Below are 26,386 nucleotides of genomic sequence, written 5' to 3' on the forward strand. Positions count from 1 at the left end.
TGTACAGGATAGCAAGGTATGGAGGCACATATTTACCACACATTGAGGTCCTGAGCCCCTGTACCACATAACAGCAAGGTTATGAGGCCCAGATCTGCTTGGACAGCAAGGTCATAAACCCCAGCTCCATCTCGACAGCAAGGTCATGAGCCCCAGCTCCACAGGACAGCACTGTTTTAAGACCCAGTCTCTCTAGACATCAAGGTCCTGAGCTAGAGCTCCACAGGATAGCTGGGTCCTAAGACCCAACTCAGCTGGACAGCAAGGTCCTGAATCCCAGCTCCACACAAGGACCTGAGTTTCAGCTCCATAGGACAGCAAGGTACTGAGACCCAGCTCCAAAAGAGGCTCATCTCTGTGGGACAGTAAGGTTATGAGTTTCAACTCCACTGGACAATAAGGTTATGAGTCCCATATTCCCAGGACAGTAAGGACTTGATCCATAACTCCATTGGACAGCAAAGTCATGAGCCCCAGTTTTATGGGACAGCAAAATCACAAGAATTAGCTCCTTAGAATAGCAAGGTCATGAGCCCCAGCTTCACAGGAAAGTAAGGTACTGAGCTCTAGGTTCAGTGGGCAATAAAGTCTCAAGACCTAGCTCTACAGGACAAGGTCCTGAACCTGAGTTCCATTGGATAGCAAGTTCATGAGCCCCAGATCCGCAGGACAGCTAGGTCATAAGTCCCAGCTCCAAAAGACGCCAAGATCCTGTGATGCAGCTCTGGATAGCAAGGCCTTGAGCGTCAGTTGTACCAGACAACAAAGTCGTGGGACCCAGCTCCACTGGACAGTAGGGTCATAAGCCCCAGCTCCAGAGGACAGCAAAGAGGGAAACAGTTAATGTCAAAACTGCATTATTGCCATTGCCTTTGTATGATGTAGGCCTGATAATTAATTAATGAAATCTTGCTGATATTTGTAAATGAATTCCTCTGGCACTAATGATTTAGAAATTCAACTTTTCCAATTATGATGAATACTGAATTTTTGCCATTCACAGAGCCGGATAGTGCGGGTGCTACTGCAAGGAAGTGATCGTCTCTACATCAACACTTTAGAGGGTCTTGCAGGTGTTTCTAACTTAACGCAAGATTCACTTTCTTTGTATTTTGATGATGATGAAGACGGTGCCTTTGAAGATCCAGTTCATCACAGAAATTCACAGTTTAGTGTAGCAGCTAACAAGCAGTGGATTATCATTCCTATCCCATATAATTACACATCTTCAAATTGGCCAATTAGGGTAAGTAAAAGTATATGGTGTCAGGAATTGACATGTTCCTTATTGGTTCCTGGTTGTTACTGTTTCATCTGGTGTCCATTTTCAATCACACTGAATTGGCAGATTTAATCAGAGAGAGAATTTTTAATTAAATGTCTTAGTGCCTTCATCATGAAGGTAGTGTAAATTTAAAGTTTTGGCTTGATGTAGACCCAGCCAAAATACATATAACTATTGCTTCTGTAGAACTGACACTTATAGTATAACTGGCGTAGTGCAGACCCAGCCAAAACATTTGTATCCCTTGCTTGTGTGGAGCAGTCACTTGGCTCGCTGAAGTATGAAAGATGTGCTTGTAACGATGTGGTGACAGAGGAATTTGTAACTTTTCAAATATAGATTATAATGCAGATCAATGAAAACAAGTATAGCTTCATTCACTGGTAGTGCCTGTATAGATCTCTAGCATATATTTAAGCATAGGGATATAAATCCCTCTCTTTCTGTGAAACATGACTTCCACCATTTCTAGTTTTCATGGAGTGGATTAGATACATATACCTTCTGAAATCACTCAAACATATCCTTAATCTGGAATGAGTATGGTAAAGTGAAACATGGACTTCCACACTTAGTTCTACTTCAGTTTTTTTCCATAAGTTGATTTATCAAGTGAAACTGCTGTATCCATGTACACCACCTCCATGCAGAAATTCCTTCAATTGCATCTGATCCCCAATCATTCCTATGATATCTTTGTCTGAAATTTCCTTAACCCCAATCAATTCTCTCAGTGTATCTATTCACAGTCCGTCTTCATACCTTCAGTTACACTACTACATATCTCTTTGACCAGCATATCATGCACCATATATTCTACGTGGCCATAACTTCTCAAAAGCCTATTTATCTGTCTGTATCTCTGATGCCCATTCTTTCCAGGAACTCATATCAAGGGGATGGCCACAACAAAAGTCTCCACTTATCCCTGTCCTTAAATGACTCCCTTGCACACACTGTTCTGCACACTTTTCTACCATTTCTCTCCCTCCAGTACTCTTTCATTCAATTTCCCTATGTCACAGATGGTATGTCTCTTGCACCAATCCTTTTCATTTTACTATCATACACTTTCCTTGCAAACTCCATGTCTTGTGTTCTTTTCACATGCCCGAACCACCTCAAAGTATCATTTTTCTCTCACTCTCCTACTCTGCAGTCCATTCCCTTTCCTCCCATACCACATCTTTCATACACCCCCTCATTTCTTTCTTCATGCCATCTAGTCATACCATATTTTCCTCTAAAGAAGCTCATTTTCAGATTCTGGATTCTTGACCTCTGTGACCCATTCCATGTCCATGATTCAGCTACATAGGCTAGGGTTAAGAGGACATTGCACTTAATCCTCTCTGCACTTCCAAACTTTCTTTTTATATTACTGATGTGGCATGGGCGGCTGAGGCTCTAATCAAGGCCATCCCATCAACACTAAATGTGAATAAGAGCAAGGTTATTAGGATCAGTAGGGTTGAAGGACAAGTTGATTGGAAGGTAAGTTTGAATGGAGAAAAACTGGAGGAAGTGAAGTGTTTTAGATATCTGGGAGTGCACTTAGCAGTGGATGGAACAGTGGAAGCGGAAGTGTCACAGGATGGGGAAGGGGGCAAAGATTCTAGGAGTGTTGAAGAATGTGTGGAAGGCAAGAACGTTATCTTGGAGTGCAAAAATGGGTATGTTTGAAGGAATAGTGGTTCCAACAATGATATATGGTTTCAAGGCATGGGCTATAGATAGGGTTGTGTGGGTGGATGTGTTGGAAAATAAATGTTTGAAGACAATATGTGGTGTAAGGTGGTTTGATCAAGTAAGTAATGAAAGGGTAAGAGAGATGTGTGGTAATGAAGAGTGTGGTTGAGAGAGCAGAAGAGGTTGTGTTGAAATGGTTTTGACACATGGAGAGAATGAGTGAGGAAAGGTTGACAAAGAGGATATGTGTGTCAGAGTTGGAGGGAAGGAGAAGCGGGAGACCAGATTGGAGGTGGAAGGATGGAGTGAAAAAGATTTTGAGCGATCGGGGCCTGAACATACAAAAGGGTGAAAGGCATGCAAGGAATAGAGTGAATTGAAACGATGTGGTATACTGGGGTCCATATACTGTCAATGGATTGAACCAGAGCATGTGAAGTGTCTGGGGTAAACCATGAAAAGTTTTGTGGGGCCTAGATGTGGAAAAGGAGCAGTGGTTTCGGTGCATTACACATGACAGGTGAAGACTGAGTGTGAACGAATGTGGCTTTTGTTGTCTTTTCCTAGCGCTACTTCGCATGAACGGGGGGAAAGGGGGTGCCATTTCATGTGTAGTGGGGTGGTGACAGGAATGAATAAGGGCAGACTATGAATTATGTACATGTGTATATATGTATATGTCTGTGTTTGTATATGTATGTATACGTTGAGATGTATAGGTATGTATATGTGCGTGTGTGGACTTGTATGTATATACATGTGTATGTGGGTGGGTTAGGCCATTCTCTCGTCTGTTTCCTTGCGCTTCCATGCTAACGCGAGAGACAGCGACAAAGCGTAATAAATAAATAAAATATATATATATATATATATATATATATATAGGGTGGGGGAGGGGGCGAAAATTCTGGGAGCTTTGAAGAATGTGTGGAAGTCGAGAACATTATCTCGGAAAGCAAAAATGGGTATGTTTGAAGGAATAGTGGTTCCAACAATGTTGTATGGTTGCGAGGCGTGGGCTATGGATAGAGTTGTGCGCAGGAGGATGGATGTGCTGGAAATGAGATGTTTGAGGACAATGTGTGGTGTGAGGTGGTTTGATTGAGTGAGTAACGTAAGGGTAAGAGAGATGTGTGGAAATAAAAAGAGCGTGATTGAGAGAGCAGAAGAGGGTGTTTTGAAGTGGTTTGGGCACATGGAGAGAATGAGTGAGGAAAGATTGACCAAGAGGATATATGTGTCGGAGGTGGAGGGAACGAGGAGAAGAGGGAGACCAAATTGGAGGTGGAAAGATGGAGTGAAAAAAATTTTGTGATCGGGGCCTGAACATGCAGGAGGGTGAAAGGAGGGCAAGGAATAGAGTGAATTGGAACGATTTGGTATACCGGGGTTGACGTGCTGTCAGTGGATTGAATCAAGGCATGTGAAGCGTCTGGGGTAAACCATGGAAAGCTGTGTAGGTATGTATATTTGCGTGTGTGGACGTATGTATATACATGTGTATGGGGGGGTTGGGCCATTTCTTTCGTCTGTTTCCTTGCGCTACCTCGCAAACGCGGGAGACAGCGACAAAGTATAATAAAAAAAAAATATATATATATATATATATATATATATATATATATATTATTTATTTATTTATTTTTATTTATTTTGCTTTGTTGCTGTCTCCCGCGTTTGTGAGGTAGCACAAGGAAACAGAGGAAAGAAATGGACCAACCCACCCCCATACACATGTATATACATACACATCCACACACGCAAATATACATACCTATACATCTCAGTGTACACATATATATACACACACAGACATATACATATATACACATGTACATAATTCATACTGTCTGCCTTTATTTATTCCCATCGCCACCTCGCCACACATGGAATAACATCCCCCTCCCTCTTCATGTGTGCGAGGTAGCGCTAGGAAAAGACAACAAAGGCCCCATTCGTTCACACTCAGTCTCTAGCTGTCATGTAATAATGCCCGAAACCACAGCTCCCTTTCCACATCCAGGCCCCACACAACTTTCCATGATTTACCCCAGACGCTTCACATGCCCTGATTCAATCCATTTGACAGCACGTCTACCCCAGTATACCACATCAATCCAATTCACTCTATTTCTTACCCGCCTTTCGCCCTCCTGCATGTTCAGGCCCCAATCACTCAAAATCTTTTTCACTCCATCTTTCCACCTATAATTTGGTTTCCCACTTCTCCTCATTCCCTCCACCTCCGACACATATATCCTCTTGGTCAATCTTTCCTCACTCATTCTCTCCATGTGCCCAAACCATTTCGAAACATCCTCTTCTGCTCTCTCAACCATGCTCTTTTTATTTACACACATCTCTCTTACCCTTACATTACTTACTCGATCAAACCACCTCACACCACATATTGTCCTCAAACATCTCATTTCCAGCACATCTACCCTCCTGCGCACAACTCTAACCATAGCCCACGCCTCGCAACCATACAACATTGTTGGAACCACTATTCCTTCAAGCATACCCATTTTTGCTTGCCGAGATAATGCTCTCGACTTCCACACATTTTTCAAGGCTCCCAGAATTTTCGCCCCCTCCCTCACCCTATTATTCACTTCCACTTCCATGGTTCCATCCGCTGCCAAATCCACTCCCAGATATCTAAAACACTTCACTTCCTCCAGTTTTTCTCCATTTAAACTTACCTCCCAATTGACTTGACCCTCAACCCTACTGTACCTAATAACCTTGCTCTTATTCCCATTTACTCTTACCTTTCTTCTTTCACACACTTTACCAAACTCAGTCACCAGCTTCTGCAGTTTCTCACATGAATCATACCACATCGATCCAATTCACTGTATTCCTTGCCCTCCTTTCACCCTCCTGCATATTCAGGCCCCAATCAAACAAAATCTTTTTCACTCCATCTTTCCACCTCCAATTTGGTCTCCCACTTCTCCTCGTTCCCTCCACCTCCGACACATATATCCTCTTGGTCAGTCTTTCCTCACTCATTCTCTCCATGTGCCCAAACCATTTCAAAACACCCTCTTCTGCTCTCTCAACCACGCTCTTTTTATTTCCACACATCTCTCTTACCCTTACGTTACTTACTCGATCAAACCACCTCACACCACACATTGTCCTCAAACATCTCCTTTCCAGCACATCCATCCTCCTGTGCACAACTCTATCCATAGCCCACGCCTCGCAACCATACAACATTGTTGGAACCACTATTCCTTCAAACATACCCATTTTTGCTTTCCGAGATAATGTTCTCGACTTCCACACATTCTTCAAGGCTCCCAGGATTTTCGCCCCCTCCCCACCCTATGATCCACTTCCACTTCCATGGTTCCATCCGCTGCCAGATCCACTCCCAGATATCTAAAACACTTTACTTCCTCCAGTTTTTCTCCATTCAAACTTACCTCCCAATTGACTTGACCCTCAACCCTACTGTACCTAATAACCTTGCTCTTATTCATATTTAATCTTAACTTTCTTCTTTCACACACTTTACCAAACTCAGTCACCAGCTTCTGCAGTTTCTCACATGAATCAGCCACCAGCGCTGTATCATCAGCAAACAACAACTGACTCACTTCCCAAGCTCTCATCCCCAACAGACTGCATACTTGCCCCTCTTTCCAAAACTCTTGCATTCACCTCCCTAACAACCCCATCCATAAACAAATTAAACAACCATGGAGACATCACACACCCCTGCCGCAAATCTACATTCACTGAGAACCAATCACTTTCCTCTCTTCCTACACGTACACATGCCTTACATCCTCGATAAAAACTTTTCACTGCTTCTAACAACTTGTCTCCCACACCATATATTCTTAATACCTTCCACAGAGCATCTCTATCAACTCTATCATATGCCTTCTCCAGATCCATAAATGCTACATACAAATCCATTTGCTTTTCTAAGTATTTCTCACATACTTTCTTCAAAGCAAACACCTGATCCACACATCCTATACCACTTCTGAAACCACACTGCTCTTCCCCAATCTGATGCTCTGTACATGCCTTCACTCTCTCAATCAATACCCTCCCATATAATTTACCAGGAATACTCAACAAACTTATACCTCTGTAATTTGAGCACTCACTCTTATCCCCTTTACCTTTGTACAATGGAACTATGCATGCATTCTGCCAATCCTCAGGCACCTCACCATGAGTCATACATACATTAAATAACCTTACCAACCAGTCAATAATACCGTCACCCCCTTTTTTAATAAATTCCACTGCAATACCATCCAAACCTGCTGCCTTGCTGGCTTTCATCTTCCACAAAGCTTTTACTACCTCTTCTCTGTTTACCAAATCATTTTCCCTAACCCTCTCACTTTGCACACCACCTCGACCAAAACACCCTATATATGCCACTCTATCATCAAACATATTCAACAAACCTTCAAATTACTCACTCCATCTCCTTCTCACATCACCACTACTTGTTATCACCTCCCCATTAGTGCCCTTCAATGAAGTTCCCATTTGCTCCCTTGTCTTATGCACTTTATTTACCTCCTTCCAGAACATCTTTTTATTCTCCCTAAAATTTAATGATACTCTCTCACCCCAACTCTCATTTGCCCTCTTTTTCACCTCTTGCACCTTTCTCTTGACCTCCTGTCTCTTTCTTTTATACATCTCCCACTCAATTGCATTTTTTCCCTGCAAAAATCGTCCAAATGCCTCTCTCTTCTCTTTCACTAATAATCTTACTTCTTCATCCCACCACTCACTACCCTTTCTAATCAACCCACCTCCCACTCTTCTCATGCCACAAGCATCTTTTGCGCAATCCATCACTGATTCCCTAAATACATCCCATTCCTCCCCCACTCCCCTTACTTCCATTGTTCTCACCTTTTTCCATTTTGTACTCAGTCTCTCCTGGTACTTCATCACACAAGTCTCCTTCCCAAGCTCACTTAGTCTCACCACCCTCTTCACCCCAACATTCTCTCTTCTTTTCTGAAAACCCATACAAATCTTCACCTTAGCCTCCACAAGATAATGATCACACATTCCTCCAGTTGCACCTCTCAGCACATTAACATCCAAAAGTCTCTCTTTCGCGCGCCTGTCAATTAACACGTAATCCAATAACGCTCTCTGGCCATCTCTCCTACTTACATATGTATACTTATGTATATCTCGCTTTTTAAAGCAGGTATTCCCAATCACCAATCCTTTTTCAGCACATAAATCTACAAGCTCTTCACCATTTCCATTTACAACACTGAACACCCCATGTATACCAATTATTCCCTCAACTGCCACATTACTCACCTTTGCTTTCAAATCACCCATCATTATAACCTGGTCTTGTGCATCAAAATCACTAACACACTCATACAGCTGCTCCCAAAACACTTGCCTCTCATGATCTTTCTTCTCATGCCCAGGTGCATATGCACCAATAATCACCCATCTCTCTCCATCAACTTTCAGTTTTACCCATATTAATCGAGAATTTACTTTCTTACATTCTATCACATACTCCCACAACTCGTGTTTCAGGAGTAGTGCTACTCCTTCCCTTGCTCTTGTCCTCTCACTAACCCCTGACTTTACTCCCAAGACATTCCCAAACCACTCTTCCCCTTTACCCTTGAGCTTCGTTTCACGCCCATACACGCACATATACATGCATATACATAACATATATATGCATATACATACACATACACAGGCATATACTTATATACACACATACATATTCATACTTGCTTGCCTTTATCCATTCCTGTCACTACCCCACCACACAAGAAATAGCATCACTACCTCTTGCTTCAGCAAGGTAGAGCCAGGAAAAAAAGATAAAATAGCCACATTCGTTCACACTAAGTCCTGAGCCGTCACTGGTATTTGTTTGTCTGTTCCCTGGCACTACCTTGCTGATGCAGAAAATGGCAAACAAGTATATAAAAATGTTTTGTACCACCAGTGTTTTGCATGTGTTAGAAAGAATGCAGTAAGAAATGTGCACTACAGAAAGAGAAAAGTTCATCTTCACATCTTTCTAGGTACTGGACCAGGTCACCAAGGTGATGATGTGTCTTTCTTTGTATTTTATCCCTAAGACAAGGGAGAAGGACTTCTACCTCTGTATTCCTTGAGTGTCTAAGAAGGTGATTAAAAGAGGGGGACCAGGGAGCTGGAAATCCTTCCCTCAGGTTTAACTTTCCAAAAGAAGGAACAGAGAAGGGGGCCAAGTGAGGATTTTTTTCTTTTAGGCTCAGTCATTAGTTCTTGATGCTATCTTGCTAGTATGGGAAATGTTGAATATATATAAAAGAAAAGATGTATTTTTTATTGCTCTTCAATGATAATGTCATTTGATAAAGATTTTTTTTTTTTCATACTCTGTGATGGAATTTCTGGACTATAGGCATTTATGGTTTGGATGTGTTCTGGAGAGAGCATGGCAGAGCAATAGATTATGTAGATTCTAAAGGGGAGAAACTCTGTCTTGTGTGAGTTGAAAGGATGGATGGGGGAGTGGTAAGTTGGTGTGGGGTCCCAGTCAAAATTGACAATGGTGAAAGAATATTTGGATTGTATGCATCATTAGGCATAACTGTTGCAGTCATTTACTATGAATGTAATGAATATGAAGGTAGCTATTAACACATATAGTACTGACACAGGAAACATGGTTGACAAGAGCATGATTTATTTAATTGTAGTTAAAAGTAATATAATGGTGAGCATGATATGCAGTCTGTAGGAGGGTTGAGTGAATTGTTTTAGGAGGTTGATAGTGTGAGAAAAACATGAAAACAAATGGCAACATTTGTGAAGGGAGAAAAAGGGGAAGTGGTAGCAGGCAGTGAAGAGGTGAAAGTGAAATATAGTGAGTACTTTGAAGGATTGTTGATTTTTTATGACTATATTGGATGATAGGGTGTAAGTTGGGGGAAATTTGGGTCAGGGAGGTATGCAAGGTGATGGATTCATGGGAAGAATGTAATGAAGAATGAAGAGGTAGTGAAGGCCTTCCATGTAGCAAGGCAGCAGGAGTGGATGATACTTCAGTTGAATTTCTTAAGGAAGGGGGTGACTGTGTTGTTGATAGGTTAGCTATGTGTATGTATGGATTATGATGAGATGCATGAGGATTAGTGTAATGCATGACTAATGCCATTTGAAGTGAGGGAAGTAAAACTAAGTTTTCAAATTATAGAAGTATGACTTGTTCAATTTACTTGGTAAATTGCATGGAAGAGTGTTGATCAAGTGGGTGGCGGCATGCATAGTGCCTTGGATTGGGGAGGAATAACATGGTTTCAGAAATGGTAGAGGATGTGTGGATTAGGTGTTTGCTTTGAAGAATGTAAGAATGGGTGTTAGAATTGCTTAAAGAAACAGGAATTTGTATGTGGCATTTATTGATCTGGAGAAAGCATATGATAAGGTTGTTAGAGGTGGTCTGTAAAAAGTGTTACAAATATATATAGTAGGAGGAAAGCTAAGACATGAAGTTTTTATCAAGAGAGTAAGTCATATGTGGATTTGGGTAGACAGGAGAATGAATGGTTCCAGGTGAAGGTGGGCCTGCAGCAGGGTCATGTGATGTCACCATGGCTGTTTAATGTGTTAAAAGATGGAGTGCTCAGGCAGATAAATGCCAGGCATATTGTAGAGAGGAGCAGTTATACAGTCTGTAGGGGATGAAAGGTGCCTTGGGAAGTGAGCTAGTTGTTGTTTGCTGATGTTACAGCTCTGGTGGCAGATTCAAGTGAGAAACAGCAAAAGCTGGTGTCTGAATTTGGGAGAGTGTGTAAAAGGAGGAAGTTGAGAGTAAGTATGAATAAAAGCAAGTTTATTAGGTTAGCAGTGCAAAGAGACAGGTTAGTTAGGGTGTGTTTCAGTGGAGAAAACTTGGAGGAGGTGAAGTGATTTAGATACCTGTGAGAGAACATATCAGTGAATGGAACCAGGGAAGCAAAGGTGAATCAGATTGGATAAGCGAGTGAATATACTAGGAGATTTGAGGAATGTTTGAGAAATAAGTCAGCTGTATATATAGGGAGGGCAAAAATGGGTATGTTTAAAGGTATAGTAGTCCCAGCAATGTTATGTGGATGCAAGGCAAGGGCAGTAGATGAAAATGGAAGAGGATGATTTTGTTTGAAATGAGTAAGTGATGTGAGATGGGTTGATTGAGTAAGTAATGATAGAGTAAGGGAGAGATTTGGTGATAAAGAGAAGTTGGTTGAGAGCTGAAAAGGATGTGCTGATTTGGTTTGAAGATATAGAAAGAATAAGCAAGGAGTGCTTGACAAAGTGGATATATTCATCAGAACTGAAGGAGTCAGAGAAAAGGGGGAGACCAAATTAGAGATGGAAGGATGGAATATTGAGTTTTAGGAGCCTGAACTTGCAGAAGGGTGAAGGGTGTTCCTGGGATAGAGTGAATTGTAAATGTTTTGTACATGGGGGACATATTGTTACTGGACTGAATCAGGGTGTATGAAGCAGCCAGGGAAACTACAGAAAGATTTATGGGTCCTAGTTGTGGATAGGGGACAGTGGTTACAGTACATTACACATAATGTCAAGAGAATAGATGTGACCGAATGAGGCTTTTATTTTCATCTATTCCTGGTGTTACCGCTCAGTTATGGGAAACAGCAAACTGCTATGAAAGTATGAAAAGAATGTTCATTGAACATGTTGATTAACTTAAGGCCATTGCACTACCATATGAAATAAGAAATCTAATTGGGATAAACACAGAGGCATTCAGAATGAACTGTGATAAATGGCTAAAAATAGATACAGATAATGAGCTCATTTTGATTGAATGATATAGATGGCAGCCCAGAAAAACATCATGAAGCAACATATACAGTGATTGATATGAGCTAGCCATGCCTGTTCTCATCATAGGTACTTGAAGACAGGTAAGCAGGTACTGATAAAGAGTTCTCGTTATCATTTCACTCACTACTTGGTTTGACAGCACTGTCTTTTGAAAATGCTCATTGAATTCATATTCTCTATTCATGATGAATCTTAGATCTCTGATGCTTTCTTTACTTTCTGTCACTTGTTCAGTAGGCTACTTATATTTTTAGCTGTTTTGGAACTTATGTTCATTGAATTCCATTAGGATCTCTTGTGACCACTTATGATTTTCATTCATTTCAAGTTTTACATGTCCTCTCTCTTTTCTAGTCCTTTCATTCTGCTGACTGATGTCATCTGCTAAACTTCTAAGAATATTTTTGTTTACTTCACTGACTGGAAGAAGCATCATTATTATAGAAAGTATTGAGCCTAGTATTGTACTATTAATTGCTGGTACTCATGATAAGACATTTTCATCAGACATAGTCCCATATGCTACTTTTATGAATGTTCTGTTCGTTCATATTTCTTGACCCATCTCCATGTTGTTCCTTTAATGTTGTGTTTTGGTACTTCTAGTAGAATTTTTTAGTTTACTCACTCTCTATCAAATGCCTTAGCAAAGTCAAGAAAAAGTTTCTCTTTTCTTTTACCTTCCAATAGAATTTCATAAATGTCTTTACAGTGGACTGGTAGTTGAGTTTGTGTACTTTCACCTTTACAAATCCAAATTGTTGTTCTTTCTTATACTTGTTATGAACCAAGTGTTGTAGTATATGTATCATATCACTTTACATAAGATGTTAGATTCATTTATCCCTACTGCTTTGATAATGATTTAGATACTCCTTCATCTGTTAAATGTTTCATATGCCATTATATGTTTGCTCTTGTGTTTTGAATTAATCTTTTTCTCATTAGAAGGAGACTGAACTGGTAGACTTTAACATGTTTTATGGAAGAAACGAAGCTAGTTTGCTGAAGTTGAAGGTTAAGTCTGTTAGGATGTGTGGGTGTTAAATTGTTGGAGGAGGTAAGAAAATTTATGTATTTGGAATGAGTACTAAGTTAGCATGGCATGATAAAAGACTAGAGATTTATTAGGAAGGAAGATGATTGGACCTTTGATGAGAATTATGAAAGGAAAAAAATGTGACGTGGAATGCAAAAAATGGAATAAATTATAGCATAGTTTTACCAGGCCTAACCTGTGAGTGGACTGTGTGGTCAAGGAAAGGAGCAGACATTTAAGATTGAGGCTGGTGAAAGGAGTTGTTTGAGGGAGTTTGTGATATTAAGAGAGGGCATGAAGTAAGTGATGCAGAAGTCTGTAACAGATTCAGAAGTTTGAGAAATGAAAAGATGGGTTATGATGTCATGGAATAGTTTGATCATATGGGGAGGATGCATGGTGATAGGCTGGTAAAGAAAATATGTAAGAGTGAGGCACAAGGAAATAAAGTTAGGAAAAGGCTGGTAAAGAAAATATACAAGAGTGAGGCACAAGGAAATAGAATTAGGAAAAGACTGTTATGATCCTTGAAGGGAAAGGTGTGGGAGCACACTGGGGAGAAGACCCAGGAAAGTGTAAAGAGAATGGAGAATGCAAAGAAAGCATGTATAGATTTGGCAGCCTGTAGACTTTTTTTTTTTTTTGGCCACCTTCCCAGGGTAGAGTTTCCTTGAGGAAAAGTATATAAAAGAATAGATAGGTAGATTTAAAATTAAGAAAGAGGAATCAGTTTAGGGATGTTGCAGACAGTGCTGAAAGGTAGTTAGGGTATTGTTGATATGAGGGAGTGGAAAAGGAACAAAGGCATAAGTTTTTAAGTTTGAAAGAAATCTTCGGAAAGTATTTGTATGCCTGCCTTGATAGGGAAATGTGGATTTGCTGGAATAGGTGATAGAGTTAAAGTAATGATGATGGATACCTTAAGAAAGGGGTGTGGAATAAGAAGATTGGATAGAATAAAGAATTATTTCAGAAATAGATATGGAAAGATTTAGAAAGATTTGAGGTCATATTTTGATGAAAATACAGTTAGAATATTGAAAATCCACATTTCTGAAGCCTGTAAACTCCCAAAATCTGCAGTCCAGTGGATTGTAAACTACTGCCAGCTGTGAGCAGTACTTTCTCATAGATGATATCAGCAAATGTGCATTAAATATTTTTATTGTATTTTCTGTACATACTTTGAAAATAACATATAGAACCAGCATTCTCAGCCTTCATCATCAGATTCCATGGAGATTTTAAAGTGTGTTAGTCACTGGCCTTCAGGTCAACCTTCCCATCTCAGAACCTGTATGAAGCATGCAAAAGACTTTGTTAAGGTTGTGACATGTTCAGACCAATCTTTGGCCCATACAGTATGTACCAGTATTTCTGAAATCTGTAAAAATCCAAAATTCATAATTGGCTTCATGCCAAACATTAAGGACTTTGGATGTTTCACATGTAAGCATGGTCCTTGTTTTTTGATAATTTTAAGTTCTGCTTTTCAAGGGATGTCTGTTTTTTTTTGTTCTAACTTAAGAATCAACTCTTTTTTTAGTACACATGCGTAGATGAGGATGGAGAGATGGTGGGTGTAGCTGGACGCAATGGTGTGGCACATTATTCATTACGATTACGACGGTGGCATCTTTTTGGCAATGAGAGTCAAGAGCGTGACTTTGTAGTCACTGGAGGCTTATTGTGGTGGCAGTCAACTTGGTTAGTGTTGGGGGCATACAACATTCCAGCAAATACAGATGAGCTGAGACTTTATCCCCGAGATCAGAAGCTAGACAACCTATACGTTACAACTGTGCCCCAGCCTGCACAGGTAAGTTGTCTTTGTCTTTATTTTTAGTGAAGTCAGACTACTAGGAAGTGGTCATAATGAATTTAAGATTCATAGAGAATGAATAGTTGTTGGTATAGTTGATAGAGTATGATAAGTTCTGTTGCATTATGAGTAGTAAAAGATGGATATGGAAAATCACCGAAATCATGTATTACCAGTATTGAGATTATTGATAGATCTAGGGAGCTTAATGATGAGGAGGGCCAGATTGAAAGAATATACATAAAACTGAATGTGTTGTATGACCTTGAATTAGTTGCTGGAGGAGATTCTTGTTTATTCTTGTTGTATAGTAGAAAACAGAATCATAGATTTTTATTGATAATTAGGAAGATTGTAGTTAGATTCAGTATTTGCCTGTTCCACTGTTAGGTACTTCTGACAATGTCTTTCTTACAGAAACAGGAAATTTAACAGAGAGAAACTAGTTTTGACAATCATGAAGTGACGTATTTTTTTCTGTCATCACATGTAGGAATTATGAAAGCAAAATTAATGATGCAACAAATTTTCTTTGCAAGGCAGCTAGTCATCCTTGACAGATACCCAGGTGAGCCCACTCTGAAGTTGCTGGGAGGAGTGAGTGAGAGTTACCTCAGAACAGTCAGAACTTTAAGTTGAGCCCACTCTAATTTGTTCATCCTGCCTATGCATGATGTAGTCCCTTGGTGAACAAATGATAGATTGCAATTTTTATAAGTTCTGCCATACTGACAGCTTAAACAGTTGATGGACTATAGTCCTCTTATGTCTGCCAGGTTGATGGTAAACAGGTGATGGACTATAGATGTGTCAAGCCTGCCAGACTAATAGGTGAACGATTGATGGACTGCACTGTTGTCAAGTCTGTCAGACTGACAGGTGAACAGTTGATGGATTGTAGCTTCCTCAGATATGCCAAACTGATTGTAGCCTGTCTGTTGCACTGAATAGTTGTATTTTGAATGAGTCGTTAAAAGGATCTGTATGACACATTTTGCCAAAATTACTTTGTTCATGTTCATTGGATGCTAGCTATAGATAAGGCTATGTAGAGAAGGGTGGATTTGTTGGAAATGAAATGTTTGAAGACATTCTGTGGTGTGAAGTGGTTTGATTAAGTAATGAAAGGTAAGAGAAAGGAGTGGTAATGAAAAGGGTGAAAGAGATGAAGAGGGTGTGCTGAAATGGTTTGGACAAATGAAGAGAATGAGCAAGGAAAAGTTGACAAAGAGGATATATGTTTCAGAAGTAGAGGGAACAAGGAGAATGGGGAGACTAAACTGGAGATGTAAGAATGGAGTGAAAGATATTTGAGCAGTTACAGCCTGAACATGCATGAGGTTGGAAGGTGTGCATGGGATAATGTGCCATATTGGAGTCAATGTGGTATTAGTGGTCTGAACTGGAACATGAGAGGTATATAGGGTAAACCATGGAAAGGTCTTTGGGGCTTGGTTGTCGATTGGAAGCTGTGGTTTTGGAGCATTACACACGACAGCTAGAGAGTAGATGTGGGTGGATATCCTTGTCTGTTCCTGGTGGTGCCTTGCTAATATGGGAAAGGGCAATCAAATATGGAGAAAAAATTTCCATTGCATTTCTACCTGAAAATGGATTTAGCATGTTTAACATTTTTTCAGGAGGGTGGATGTGCTGGAAATGAGATGTTTGAGGACAATATGTGGTGTGAGATGGTTTGATCGAGTAAGTAATAATAGGGTAAGAGAGATATGTGGTAATAGTGTTGTTGAGAGAGCAGAAGAGGGTGTTTTGAAATGTTTTGGTCACATGGAGAGAATGAGTGAAGAAAGATTGACCAAGAGGATATATGTGTCAGAGGTGGAGGGAACGAGGGGAAGTGGGAGACCAAATTGGAGGTGGAAAGATGGAGTGAAAAAGATTTTGAGAGATCGGGGCCTGAACATGCAGGAGGGTGAAAGGCGTGCAAGGAGTAGAGTGAGCTGGAATGATGTGGAATTCTGGGGTCGACGTGCTGTCAATGGATCGAACCAGGACATGTGAAGCGTCTTAGGTAAACCATGGAAAGTTCTGTGGTGCCTGGATATGGAAAGGGAGCTGTGGTTTCGGTGCATTATTACATGACAGCTAGAGACTCAGTGTGAATAATGTGGCCTTTGTTGTCTTTTCCTAGCGCTACCTCGCACACATGAGGGGAAGGGGGTTGTTATTTCATGTGTGGTGAGGTGGCGATGGGAATGAATAAAGGCAGACAGTATGAATGATGTACATGTGTATATATGTATATGTCTGTGTGTGTATATATGTGTACTTTGAGATGTATAGGTATGTATATTTGCGTGTGTGGACGTGTATGTATATACTTGTGTATGTGGGTGGGCTGGGCCATTCTTTCGTCTGCTTCCTTGGGCTACCTTGCTAACGCGGGAGACAGCGACAAAGCAAAATGAATAAATGAATAAATAAAACATTTTTTTTTGGTATATACTGGAAAGAAGAGTGTTCATCAACAGCATCTGGCTTTTCTAGCCTCACTTTCTTATACTGTAATTGGCATTTCTCAAGTTACCTTCAAGAAATTTTGGAGCAGTTTGTGGAAAATCACATATCATATTTAGTATGTGTGTACTTACCTCCTGGAAATGTGGTAGCACACTGTGGACACTCTAATATGGGAGCGCAAAATGAATCATCTAATGATGTTATTTGACTTGATTACTGGGACCATGATAATATCTTTCTGATGAGATTACTTTTTACATCATATGATTAGTTGCATTGATATAGATAGTCTATGCATTCCATTGGTTGGTTGCCTTGTTTTTTTATTGCCTCTTTTGTCCACTTCATTACTTTGGTTATCATTACTTACAATGCTTGCTTTGTTGTTTTTACTTTTAGTTGGGGAAGTCACTGGTTATTTACTCAATGACTAAGGGAATAAGTCTTCAGGATGAGGCCATGCACTTGACCTTGGTTTAAGTATTAGTGCTGTTTTTCCTCTGTGTTATTTCATTAACCCTTTGTGATTTTATCATTATGTGTACTCATGTCTTTCTCAATATCTTTGACCTAGCATATTTTAAAAAACATGTTTTTCACTTCCTCCATAATTCATAATTACTATCCCTTGTCATTTCTTTATCCCTTATCCTCACTATTTCAGTTACGGCCCAGCCTTGATGTGGACTTTTGTCCATGACTGGAGCATCCAGTTTACAAAAAGGAATTCTTCTTATCCTTAGACACTTTGCTGGAATAGCTACGGATCTTTAGTTTCCATTTGCTTTACTAAACAGAAGTGAGAGATTCTGTAGGATTGTGTCTGTTCCTTGTCATGTTGTGCAGTAGGTCATGCTTTCTTTCCTGCATTTGAGCAGCCAGAACCCTTGTTTTCAGAACTCATTATCCAGGAGCCCCTATCCAGGGGTTTCTGCAGCTTCTTGGGTGCACTACATTCATTAGCAGGGATAGGATGGACTCCTTTGAAGCTAGAAGATCCTTGACGAGATCATACCCTTTTTCATTAACTGACAATGATACGGTCACCATGTTGTAACCTTAAACAGGTGTAGTCTGGTAACACCATCCCATTATGATATTCTTTGGGATATGTATATTCAACTGGATATGTGACTAAAACTTTCTTTCTCAGATCATCACTAGAAGGCTGAGGTAGATATTAAATTACCAGCTGATACTTGAAATGTTGCTAGTTTCAAGAAGTTGCTTTAATTCTGTCCTGAGCTCCCATCATGTTAAGAGCCACTGTCATAGAGCCAAATGAGCATCTTATTTTTCCATCTTGATATCATTTAAGATAGAAGTATGATAGAAGTATTTTTCTTTTAACCAGGCTTTTGTTTTCATCAAAATTACTCCTCTCAGGGAGCATTTCCATGAATGTATTGCTTTAAGAATTCGATGATTTGACTTGTATTTTATGTATGGTGTTCAGTGACTTAATGTTCTAGGTTCTTGATAATGTGTTCTGAATATCTAAAATATGTAGGATTGAGTGTGACTTGTAACTTATGTAGCAATGTATGCTGTGGTTAGTTAGGAACTAATGTGTACAAGGTACACAGATTGAGTTTGACTTGTAACTTGGATAGCACTTCTTGCAGTGGTTAGTTAGGAACTAGTATGTACAAGGATTGAGTTTGACATATAACTTGGGTAGCAGTTCATGCTGTGGTTTGTTAGGAGCTAATGTGTAGAAGGACTGAATTTGACTTTTAACTAGAGTAGTAATTCATGCTATCTTTCTATATCTATATCTGATGCCCATCCCTCCAGGAACTTCCATCAAGGGGTGGCTATGGCAAAAGAGTCTCCACTATCCCTTTCATGCCTCCCTTGCATACATCATTCCATGCATTCTTCCTCTGTTTCTCTCCCTCCAGTATTCCTCCACCCTTTTTTGCCCATGTCACAGTTGGTCTTCCACTCTCACCAACCCCCTTTGATTGTACTGTCATACACTCTCCTTGTAAACTCCCAGTCATGCATTTTTCCACCTGCCCAAACCACCTCAAAGTATTATGTTTTACCTATTGTACCACTCCACAATTCATTCCCTTAGCATTCTTTGTCATACCACATCTCTCATACACCAATTAATTTCTTTCTTCATTCCATCAAGTCACACCACATGCTCTCAAATATCTCATTTCCACAGCCTGGATTCTTGACCTATGTGTCTCATTCCACATCCATGTTTTGGCTGCATAGGTCAGGGCTGGGAGGACTACACTGTCCCACAATCCTCTTTTCACTTCCATACTTACACCTCTACCCTTCATTATTCTCTTAAGGGACCCAATGACTCTTCTACCTTTTACTGCTTTCTCTTTTATCTCTCCTTCCATATCACTACACTCATCCAAGACACCTCTTAGATACTTAAATTTCCGTACTTCTTGTCTTTTCCCCCCGATATCCAGAGCACAATTTAGTACACTTTCTTCTTTCACTCTGTGTGGTTTTACAAAATCCATACTTTCACTTTGTTACCTTTCAGATGCCATTATTTTACTTTTACTTGCATTTACCTTCAATCTCCTATGCTTAAACACATCATAAAACTCACTCACAACCTCTGCAACTCCTCTTCACTCTCTGCAAACAACACAGTATCATCTGCAAACAAGCTTGCCTCAAACCACCGTATCTCATTGCCACACATAGTACCATTGTACAAAGGCAAAGGGGATAAGAGTGAGTGCTCAAATTACAGAGGTATAAGTTTGTTGAGTATTCCTGGCAAATTATATGGGAGGGTATTGATTGAGAGGGTGAAGGCATGTACAGAGTATCAGATTGGGGAAGAGCAGTGTGGTTTCAGAAGTGGTAGAGGATGTGTGGATCAGGTGTTTGCTTTTAAGAATGTATTTGAGAAATACTTAGAAAAGCAAATGGATTTGTATGTAGCATTTATGGATCTGAAGAAGGCATATGATAGAGTTGATAGAGATGCTCTGTGGAAGGTATTAAGAATATATGATGTGGGAGAAAATGTTGTTAGAAGCAGTGAAAAGTTTTTATCAAGGATGTGATGCATGTGTATGAGTAGGAAGAGGAGAAAGTGATTGGTTCTCAGTGAATGTTGATTTGCGGTAGGGGTGCGTGATGTCTCCATGGTTGTTTGATTTGTTTATGGATGGGGTTGTTAGGTAGGTGAATGCAAGAGTTTTGGAAAGAGGGGCAAGTATACAGTCTGTTGTTGATGAAAGAGCTTGGGAAATGAGTCACTTGTTGTTCGCTGATTATACAGCACTGGTGGCTGATTTGGGTGAGAAACTGCAGAAGCTGGTGACTGAGTTTGGTAAAGTGTGTGAAAGAAGTAAGCTGAGAGTAAATGTGAATAAGAGCAAGGTTATTAGGTGCAGTGGGGTTGAGGGACAAGTCAACTGGAGGTAAGTTTGAATGGAGAAAAACTCGAGGAAATGAAGGGTTTTAGATATCTGGGAGTGGCTTTGGCAGCGGATGGAACCATGGAATCGGAAGTGAATCATAGGGTGGGGGAGGGGCTGAAAGTTCTGGGAGCGTTGAAGAATGTGTGGAAGTCGAGAACATTATCTTGGAAAGCAAAAATGGGTATGTTTGAAGGAACAGTGGTTCCAACAATGTTATATGTTTGCGAGGCGTGGGCTATAGACAGAGTTGTGCGCTGGAGGGTGGATGTGCTGGAAATGAGATGTTTGAGGACAATATGTGGTGTGAAGTGGTTTGATTGAGTAAATAATGAATTTGAGGACAATATGTGGTGTGAAGTGGTTTGATTGAGTAAGTAATGAAAGGGTAAGAGAGATGTGTGGTAATAAAAAGAGTGTGGTTGAGAGAGCAGAAGAGGGTATTTTGAAATGGTTTGGTCACATGGAAAGAATGAGTGAGGAAAGATTGACCAAGATGATATATGTGTGTGAGATGGAGGGAACGAGAAGTGGGAGACCAAATTAGAGGTGGAAAGATGGAGTGAAAAAGATTTTGAGTGATCAGAGCCTGAACATGCAGGAGGGTGAAAGGCGGGCAAGGAATAGAGTGAATTGGATCGATGTGGTATACCGGGGTCGACATGCTGTCCATGGATTGAATCAGGGCATGTGAAGCGTCTGGGGTAAACCATGGAAAGTTGTGTGGGGCCTGGATGTGGAAAGGGAGCTGTGGTTTCGGGCATTATTGCATGACAGTTAGAGACTGAGTGTGAACGAATCGTGCCTTTGTTGTCCTTTCCTAGCGCTGCCTCACACACATGATGGGGGAGGGGGATGTTATTCCAAGTGTGGCGAGGTGGCGATGGGAATGAATAAAGGCAGACAGTGTGAATTGTGTGCATGTGTATATATGTATGTGTCTGTGTGTGTATATATATGTGTACATTGAGATGTATGGGTATGTATATTTGCGTGTGTGGATGTGTACGTATATACATGTGTATGTGGGTGGGTTGGGCCATTTCTTTCGTCTGTTTCCTTGTTCTACCTCGCAAACGCGGGAGACAGCGACAAAAGCAAAATAATAATAATAATAATGATAATATATATATATCCCTGGGGATAGGGGAGAAAGAATACTTCCCATGAATTCCCTGCGTGTCGTAGAAGGCGACTAAAAGGGGAGGGAGCAGGGGGCTGGAAATCCTCCCCTCGTTTTTTTTTTTTTTTTTAATTTTCCAAAAGAAGGAACAGAGAAGGGGGCCAGGTGAGGATATTCCCTCAGAGGCCCAGTCCTCTGTTCTTAACGCTACCTTGCTAATGTGGGAAATGGCACATGGAGAGAATGAGTGAGGAAAGATTGACCAAGAGGATATATGTGTCGGAGGTGGAGGAATCGAGGAGAAGAGGGAGACCAAATTGGAGGTGGAAAGATGGAGTGAAAAAGATTTTGTGTGATCGGGGCCTGAACATGCAGGAGGGTGAAAGGAGGGCAAGGAATAGAGTGAATTGGAGCGATGTGGTATACCGGGGTTGACGTGCTGTCAGTGGATTGAATCAAAGCATGTGAAGCATCTGGGGTAAACCATGGAAAGCTGTGTAGGTATGTATATGTGCGTGTGTGGACGTGTGTATATGCGTGAGTATGGGGGGGGGTTGGGCCATTTCTTTCGTTTTTTTTTTGCTTTGTCGCTGTCTCCCAGCGTTTGCGAGGTAGCGCAAGGAAACAGACGAAAGAAATGGCCTAACCCACCCCCATACACATGTATATACATACGTCCACACACGCAAATATACATACCTACACAGCTTTCCATGGTTTACCCCAGACGCTTCACATGTCCTGATTCAGTCCACTGACATCACGTCAACCCTGGTATACCACATCGATCCATTTCACTCTATTCCTTGCCCTCCTTTCACCCTCCTGCATGTTCAGGCCCTGATCACTCAAAATCTTTTTCACTCCATCTTTCCACCTCCAATTTGGTCTCCCACTTCCCCTCGTTCCCTCCACCTCCGACACATATATCCGCTTGGTCAATCTTTCCTTAGTCATTCTCTCCATGTGCCCAAACCATTTCAAAACACCCTCTTCTGCTCTCTCAACCACGCTCTTTTTATTTCCACACATCTCTCTTACCCTTACGTTACTTACTTGATCAAACCACCTCACACCACACATTGTCCTCAAACATCTCATTTCCAGCACATCCACCCTCCTGTGCACAACTCTATCCATAGCCCATGCCTCGCAACCATACAACATTGTTGGAACCACTATTCCTTCAAACATACCCATTTTTGCTTTCCGAGATAATGTTCTCGACTTCCACACATTCTTCAAGGCTCCCAGGATTTTCGCCCCCTCCCCCACCCTATGATCCACTTCCACTTCCATGGTTCCGTCCGCTGCCAGATCCACTCCCAGATATCTAAAACACTTTACTTCCTCCAGTTTTTCTCCATTCAAATTTACCTCCCAGTTGACTTGACCCTCAACCCTACTGTACCTAATAACCTTGCTCTTATTCACATTTACTCTTAACTTTCTTCTTTCACACACTTTACCAAACTCAGTCACCAGCTTCTGCAGTTTCTCACATGAATCAGCCACCAGCATTGTATCATCAGCGAACAACAACTGACTCACTTCCCAAGCTCTCTCATCCACAACAGACTTCATACTTGCCCCTCTTTCCAAAACTCTTGCATTCACCTCCCTAACAACCCCATCCATAAACAAATTAAACAACCATGGAGACATCACACACCCCTGCCGCAAACCTACATTCACTGAGAACCAATCACTTTCCTCTCTTCCTACACGTACACATGCCTTACATCCTCGATAAAAACTTTTCACTGCTTCTAACAACTTGCCTCCCACACCATATATTCTTAATACCTTCCACAGAGCATCTCTATCAACTCTATCATATGCCTTCTCCAGATCCGTAAATGCTACATACAAATCCATTTGCTTTTCTAAGTATTTCTTACGTACATTCTTCAAAGCAAACACCTGATCCACACATCCTCTACCACTTCTGAAACCACACTTATACATCTCATTGTACACATATATATGCACACATAGACTTATACATATAAACACATGTACATAATTCATACTGTCTGCCTTTATTTATTCCCATCGCCACCTCGCCACACATGGAATAACATCCCCCTCCCCCCTTGTGCGTGCAAGGTAGCGCTAGGAAAAGACAACAAAGGCCCCATTCGTTCACACTGTCTCTAGCTGTTATGTGATAATGCCCGAAACCGCAGCTCCCTTTCCACATCCAGGCCCCACGGAACTTTTCATGGTTTACCCCAGATGCTTCACATGCCCTGGTTCAATCCATTGACAGCACGTCGACCCTGGTATACCACATCGATCCAATTCACTCTATTCCTTGCCCACCTTTCACCCTCCTGCATGTTCAGGCCCCAATCACACAAAATCTTTTTCACTCCATCTTTCCACCTCCAATTTGGTCTCCCACTTCTCCTTGTTCCCTCCACCTCCGACACATATATCCTCTTGGTCAATCTTTCCTCACTCATTCTCTCCATGTGCACAAACCATTTCAAAACACCCTCTTCTGCTCTCTCAACCATGCTCTTTTTATTTCCACACATCTCTCTTACCCTTACGTTACTTACTCGATCAAACCACCTCACACCACACATTGTCCTCAAACATCTCATTTCCAGCACATCCATCCTCCTGCGCACAACCCTATCCATAGCCCACGCCTCGCAACCATACAGCATTGTTGGAACCACTATTCCTTCAAACATACCCATTTTTGCTTTCCGAGATAATGTTCTCGACTTCCACACATTCTTCAAGGCTCCCAGGATTTTCGCCCCCTCCCCCACCCTATGATCCACTTCCGCTTCCATGGTTCCATCTGCTGCCAGATCCACTCCCAGATATCTAAAACACTTTACTTCCTCCAGTTTTTCTCCATTCAAACTTACCTCCCAATTGACTTGACCCTCAACCCTACTGTACCTAATAACCTTGCTCTTATTCACATTTACTCTTAACTCTCTTCTTTCACACACTTTACCAAACTCAGTCACCAGCTTCTGCAGTTTCTCACATGAATCAGCCACCAGTGCTGTATCATCAGCGAACAACAACTGACTCACTTCCCAAGCTCTCTCATCCCCAACAGACTTCATACTTGCCCCTCTTTCCAAAACTCTTGCATTTACCTCCCTAACAACCCCATCCATAAACAAATTAAACAGCCATGGAGACATCATACACCCTTGCCGCAAACCTACATTCACTGAGAACCAATCACTTTCCTCTCTTCCTACACATATACATGCCATACATCCTCGATAAAAACTTTTCACTGCTTCTAACAACTTGCCTCCCACACCATATATTCTAAAGGGAGTGGGGGAGGAATTGGATGTATGTAGGGAATCAGTGATGGATTGCGCAAAAGGTGCTTGTGGCATGAGAAGAGTGGGAGGTGGGTTGATTAGAAAGGGTAGTGAGTGGTGGGATGAAGAAGTAAGATTATTAGTGAAAGAGAAGAGAGAGGCATTTGGACGATTTTTGCAGGGAAAAAATGCATTTGAGTGGGAGATGTATAAAAGAAAGAGACAGGAGGTCAAGAGAAAGGTGCAAGAGGTGAAAAAGAGGGCAAATGAGAGTTGGGGTGAGAGAGTATCATTAAATTTTAGGGAGAATAAAAAGATGTTCTGGAAGGAGGTAAATAAAGTGCGTAAGACAAGGGAGCAAATGGGAACTTCGGTGAAGGGCGCAAATGGGGAGGTGATAACAAGTAGTGGGGAGTGGGGATGTGAGAAGGAGATGGAGTGAGTATTTTGAAGGTTTGTTGAATGTGTTTGATGATAGAGTGGCAGAAATAGAGTGTCTTGGTTGAGGTGGTGTGCAAAGTGAGAGGGTTAGGGAAAATGATTTGGTAAACAGAGAAGAGGTAGTAAAAGCTTTGTGGAAGATGAAAGCCGGCAAGGCAGCAGGTTTGGATGGTATTGCAGTGGAATTTATTAAAAAAGGGGGTGACTGTATTATTGACTGGTTGGTAAGGTTATTTAGTGTATGTATGACTTATGGTGAGGTGCTTGAGGATTGGCGGAATGCGTGCATAGTGCCATTGTACAAAGGCAAAGGGGATAAGAGTGAGTGCTCAAATTACAGAGGTATAAGTTTGTTGAGTATTCCTGGTAAATTATATGGGAGGGTATTGAATGAGAGGGTGAAGGCATGTACAGAGCATCAGATTGGGGAAGAGCAGTGTGGTTTCAGAAGTGGTAGAGGATGTGTGGATCAGGTGTTTGCTTTGAAGAATGATGTGAGAAATACTTAGAAAAACAAATGGATTTGTATGTAGCATTTATGGATCTGGAGAAGGCATATGATAGAGTTGATAGAGATGCTCTGTGGAAGGTATTAAGAATAATATATATATATAAATATATATATATATATAAATTCTGGGAGCCTTGAAGAATGTGTGGAAGTCGAGAACATTATCTCGGAAAGCAAAAATGGGTATGTTTGAAGGAATAGTGGTTCCAACAATGTTGTATGGTTGCAAGGCGTGGACTATGGATAGAGTTGTGCGTAGGAGGATGGATGTGCTGGAAATGAGATGTTTGAGGACAATGTGTGGTGTGAGGTGGTTTGATCGAGTAAGTAACGTAAGGGTAAGAGAGATGTGTGGAAATAAAAAGAGTGTGGTTGAGAGAGCAGAAGAGGGTGTTTTGAAATGGTT

At 41.0% G+C, this 26,386-nt stretch overlaps 1 protein-coding gene across 5 annotated transcripts in view; it reads left to right on the forward strand.

Moving 5' to 3' along the window:
• Positions 1-26,386, forward strand: part of Rich (Guanine nucleotide exchange factor subunit Rich) — a 349,449-nt gene that overhangs the window by 109,205 nt on the left and 213,858 nt on the right. For all 5 annotated transcript variants that reach the window (XM_071672678.1, XM_071672679.1, XM_071672681.1 and 2 more), the window contains exons 10-11: positions 1,004-1,246; positions 14,428-14,700. In XM_071672678.1, coding sequence (XP_071528779.1) covers positions 1,004-1,246; positions 14,428-14,700 — 516 coding nt within the window. The remainder of the gene's footprint in view (positions 1-1,003; positions 1,247-14,427; positions 14,701-26,386) is intronic.

This window comes from Panulirus ornatus, chromosome 17 (assembly GCF_036320965.1).
Source record: "Panulirus ornatus isolate Po-2019 chromosome 17, ASM3632096v1, whole genome shotgun sequence".
Lineage (NCBI taxonomy): Eukaryota > Metazoa > Arthropoda > Malacostraca > Decapoda > Palinuridae > Panulirus > Panulirus ornatus.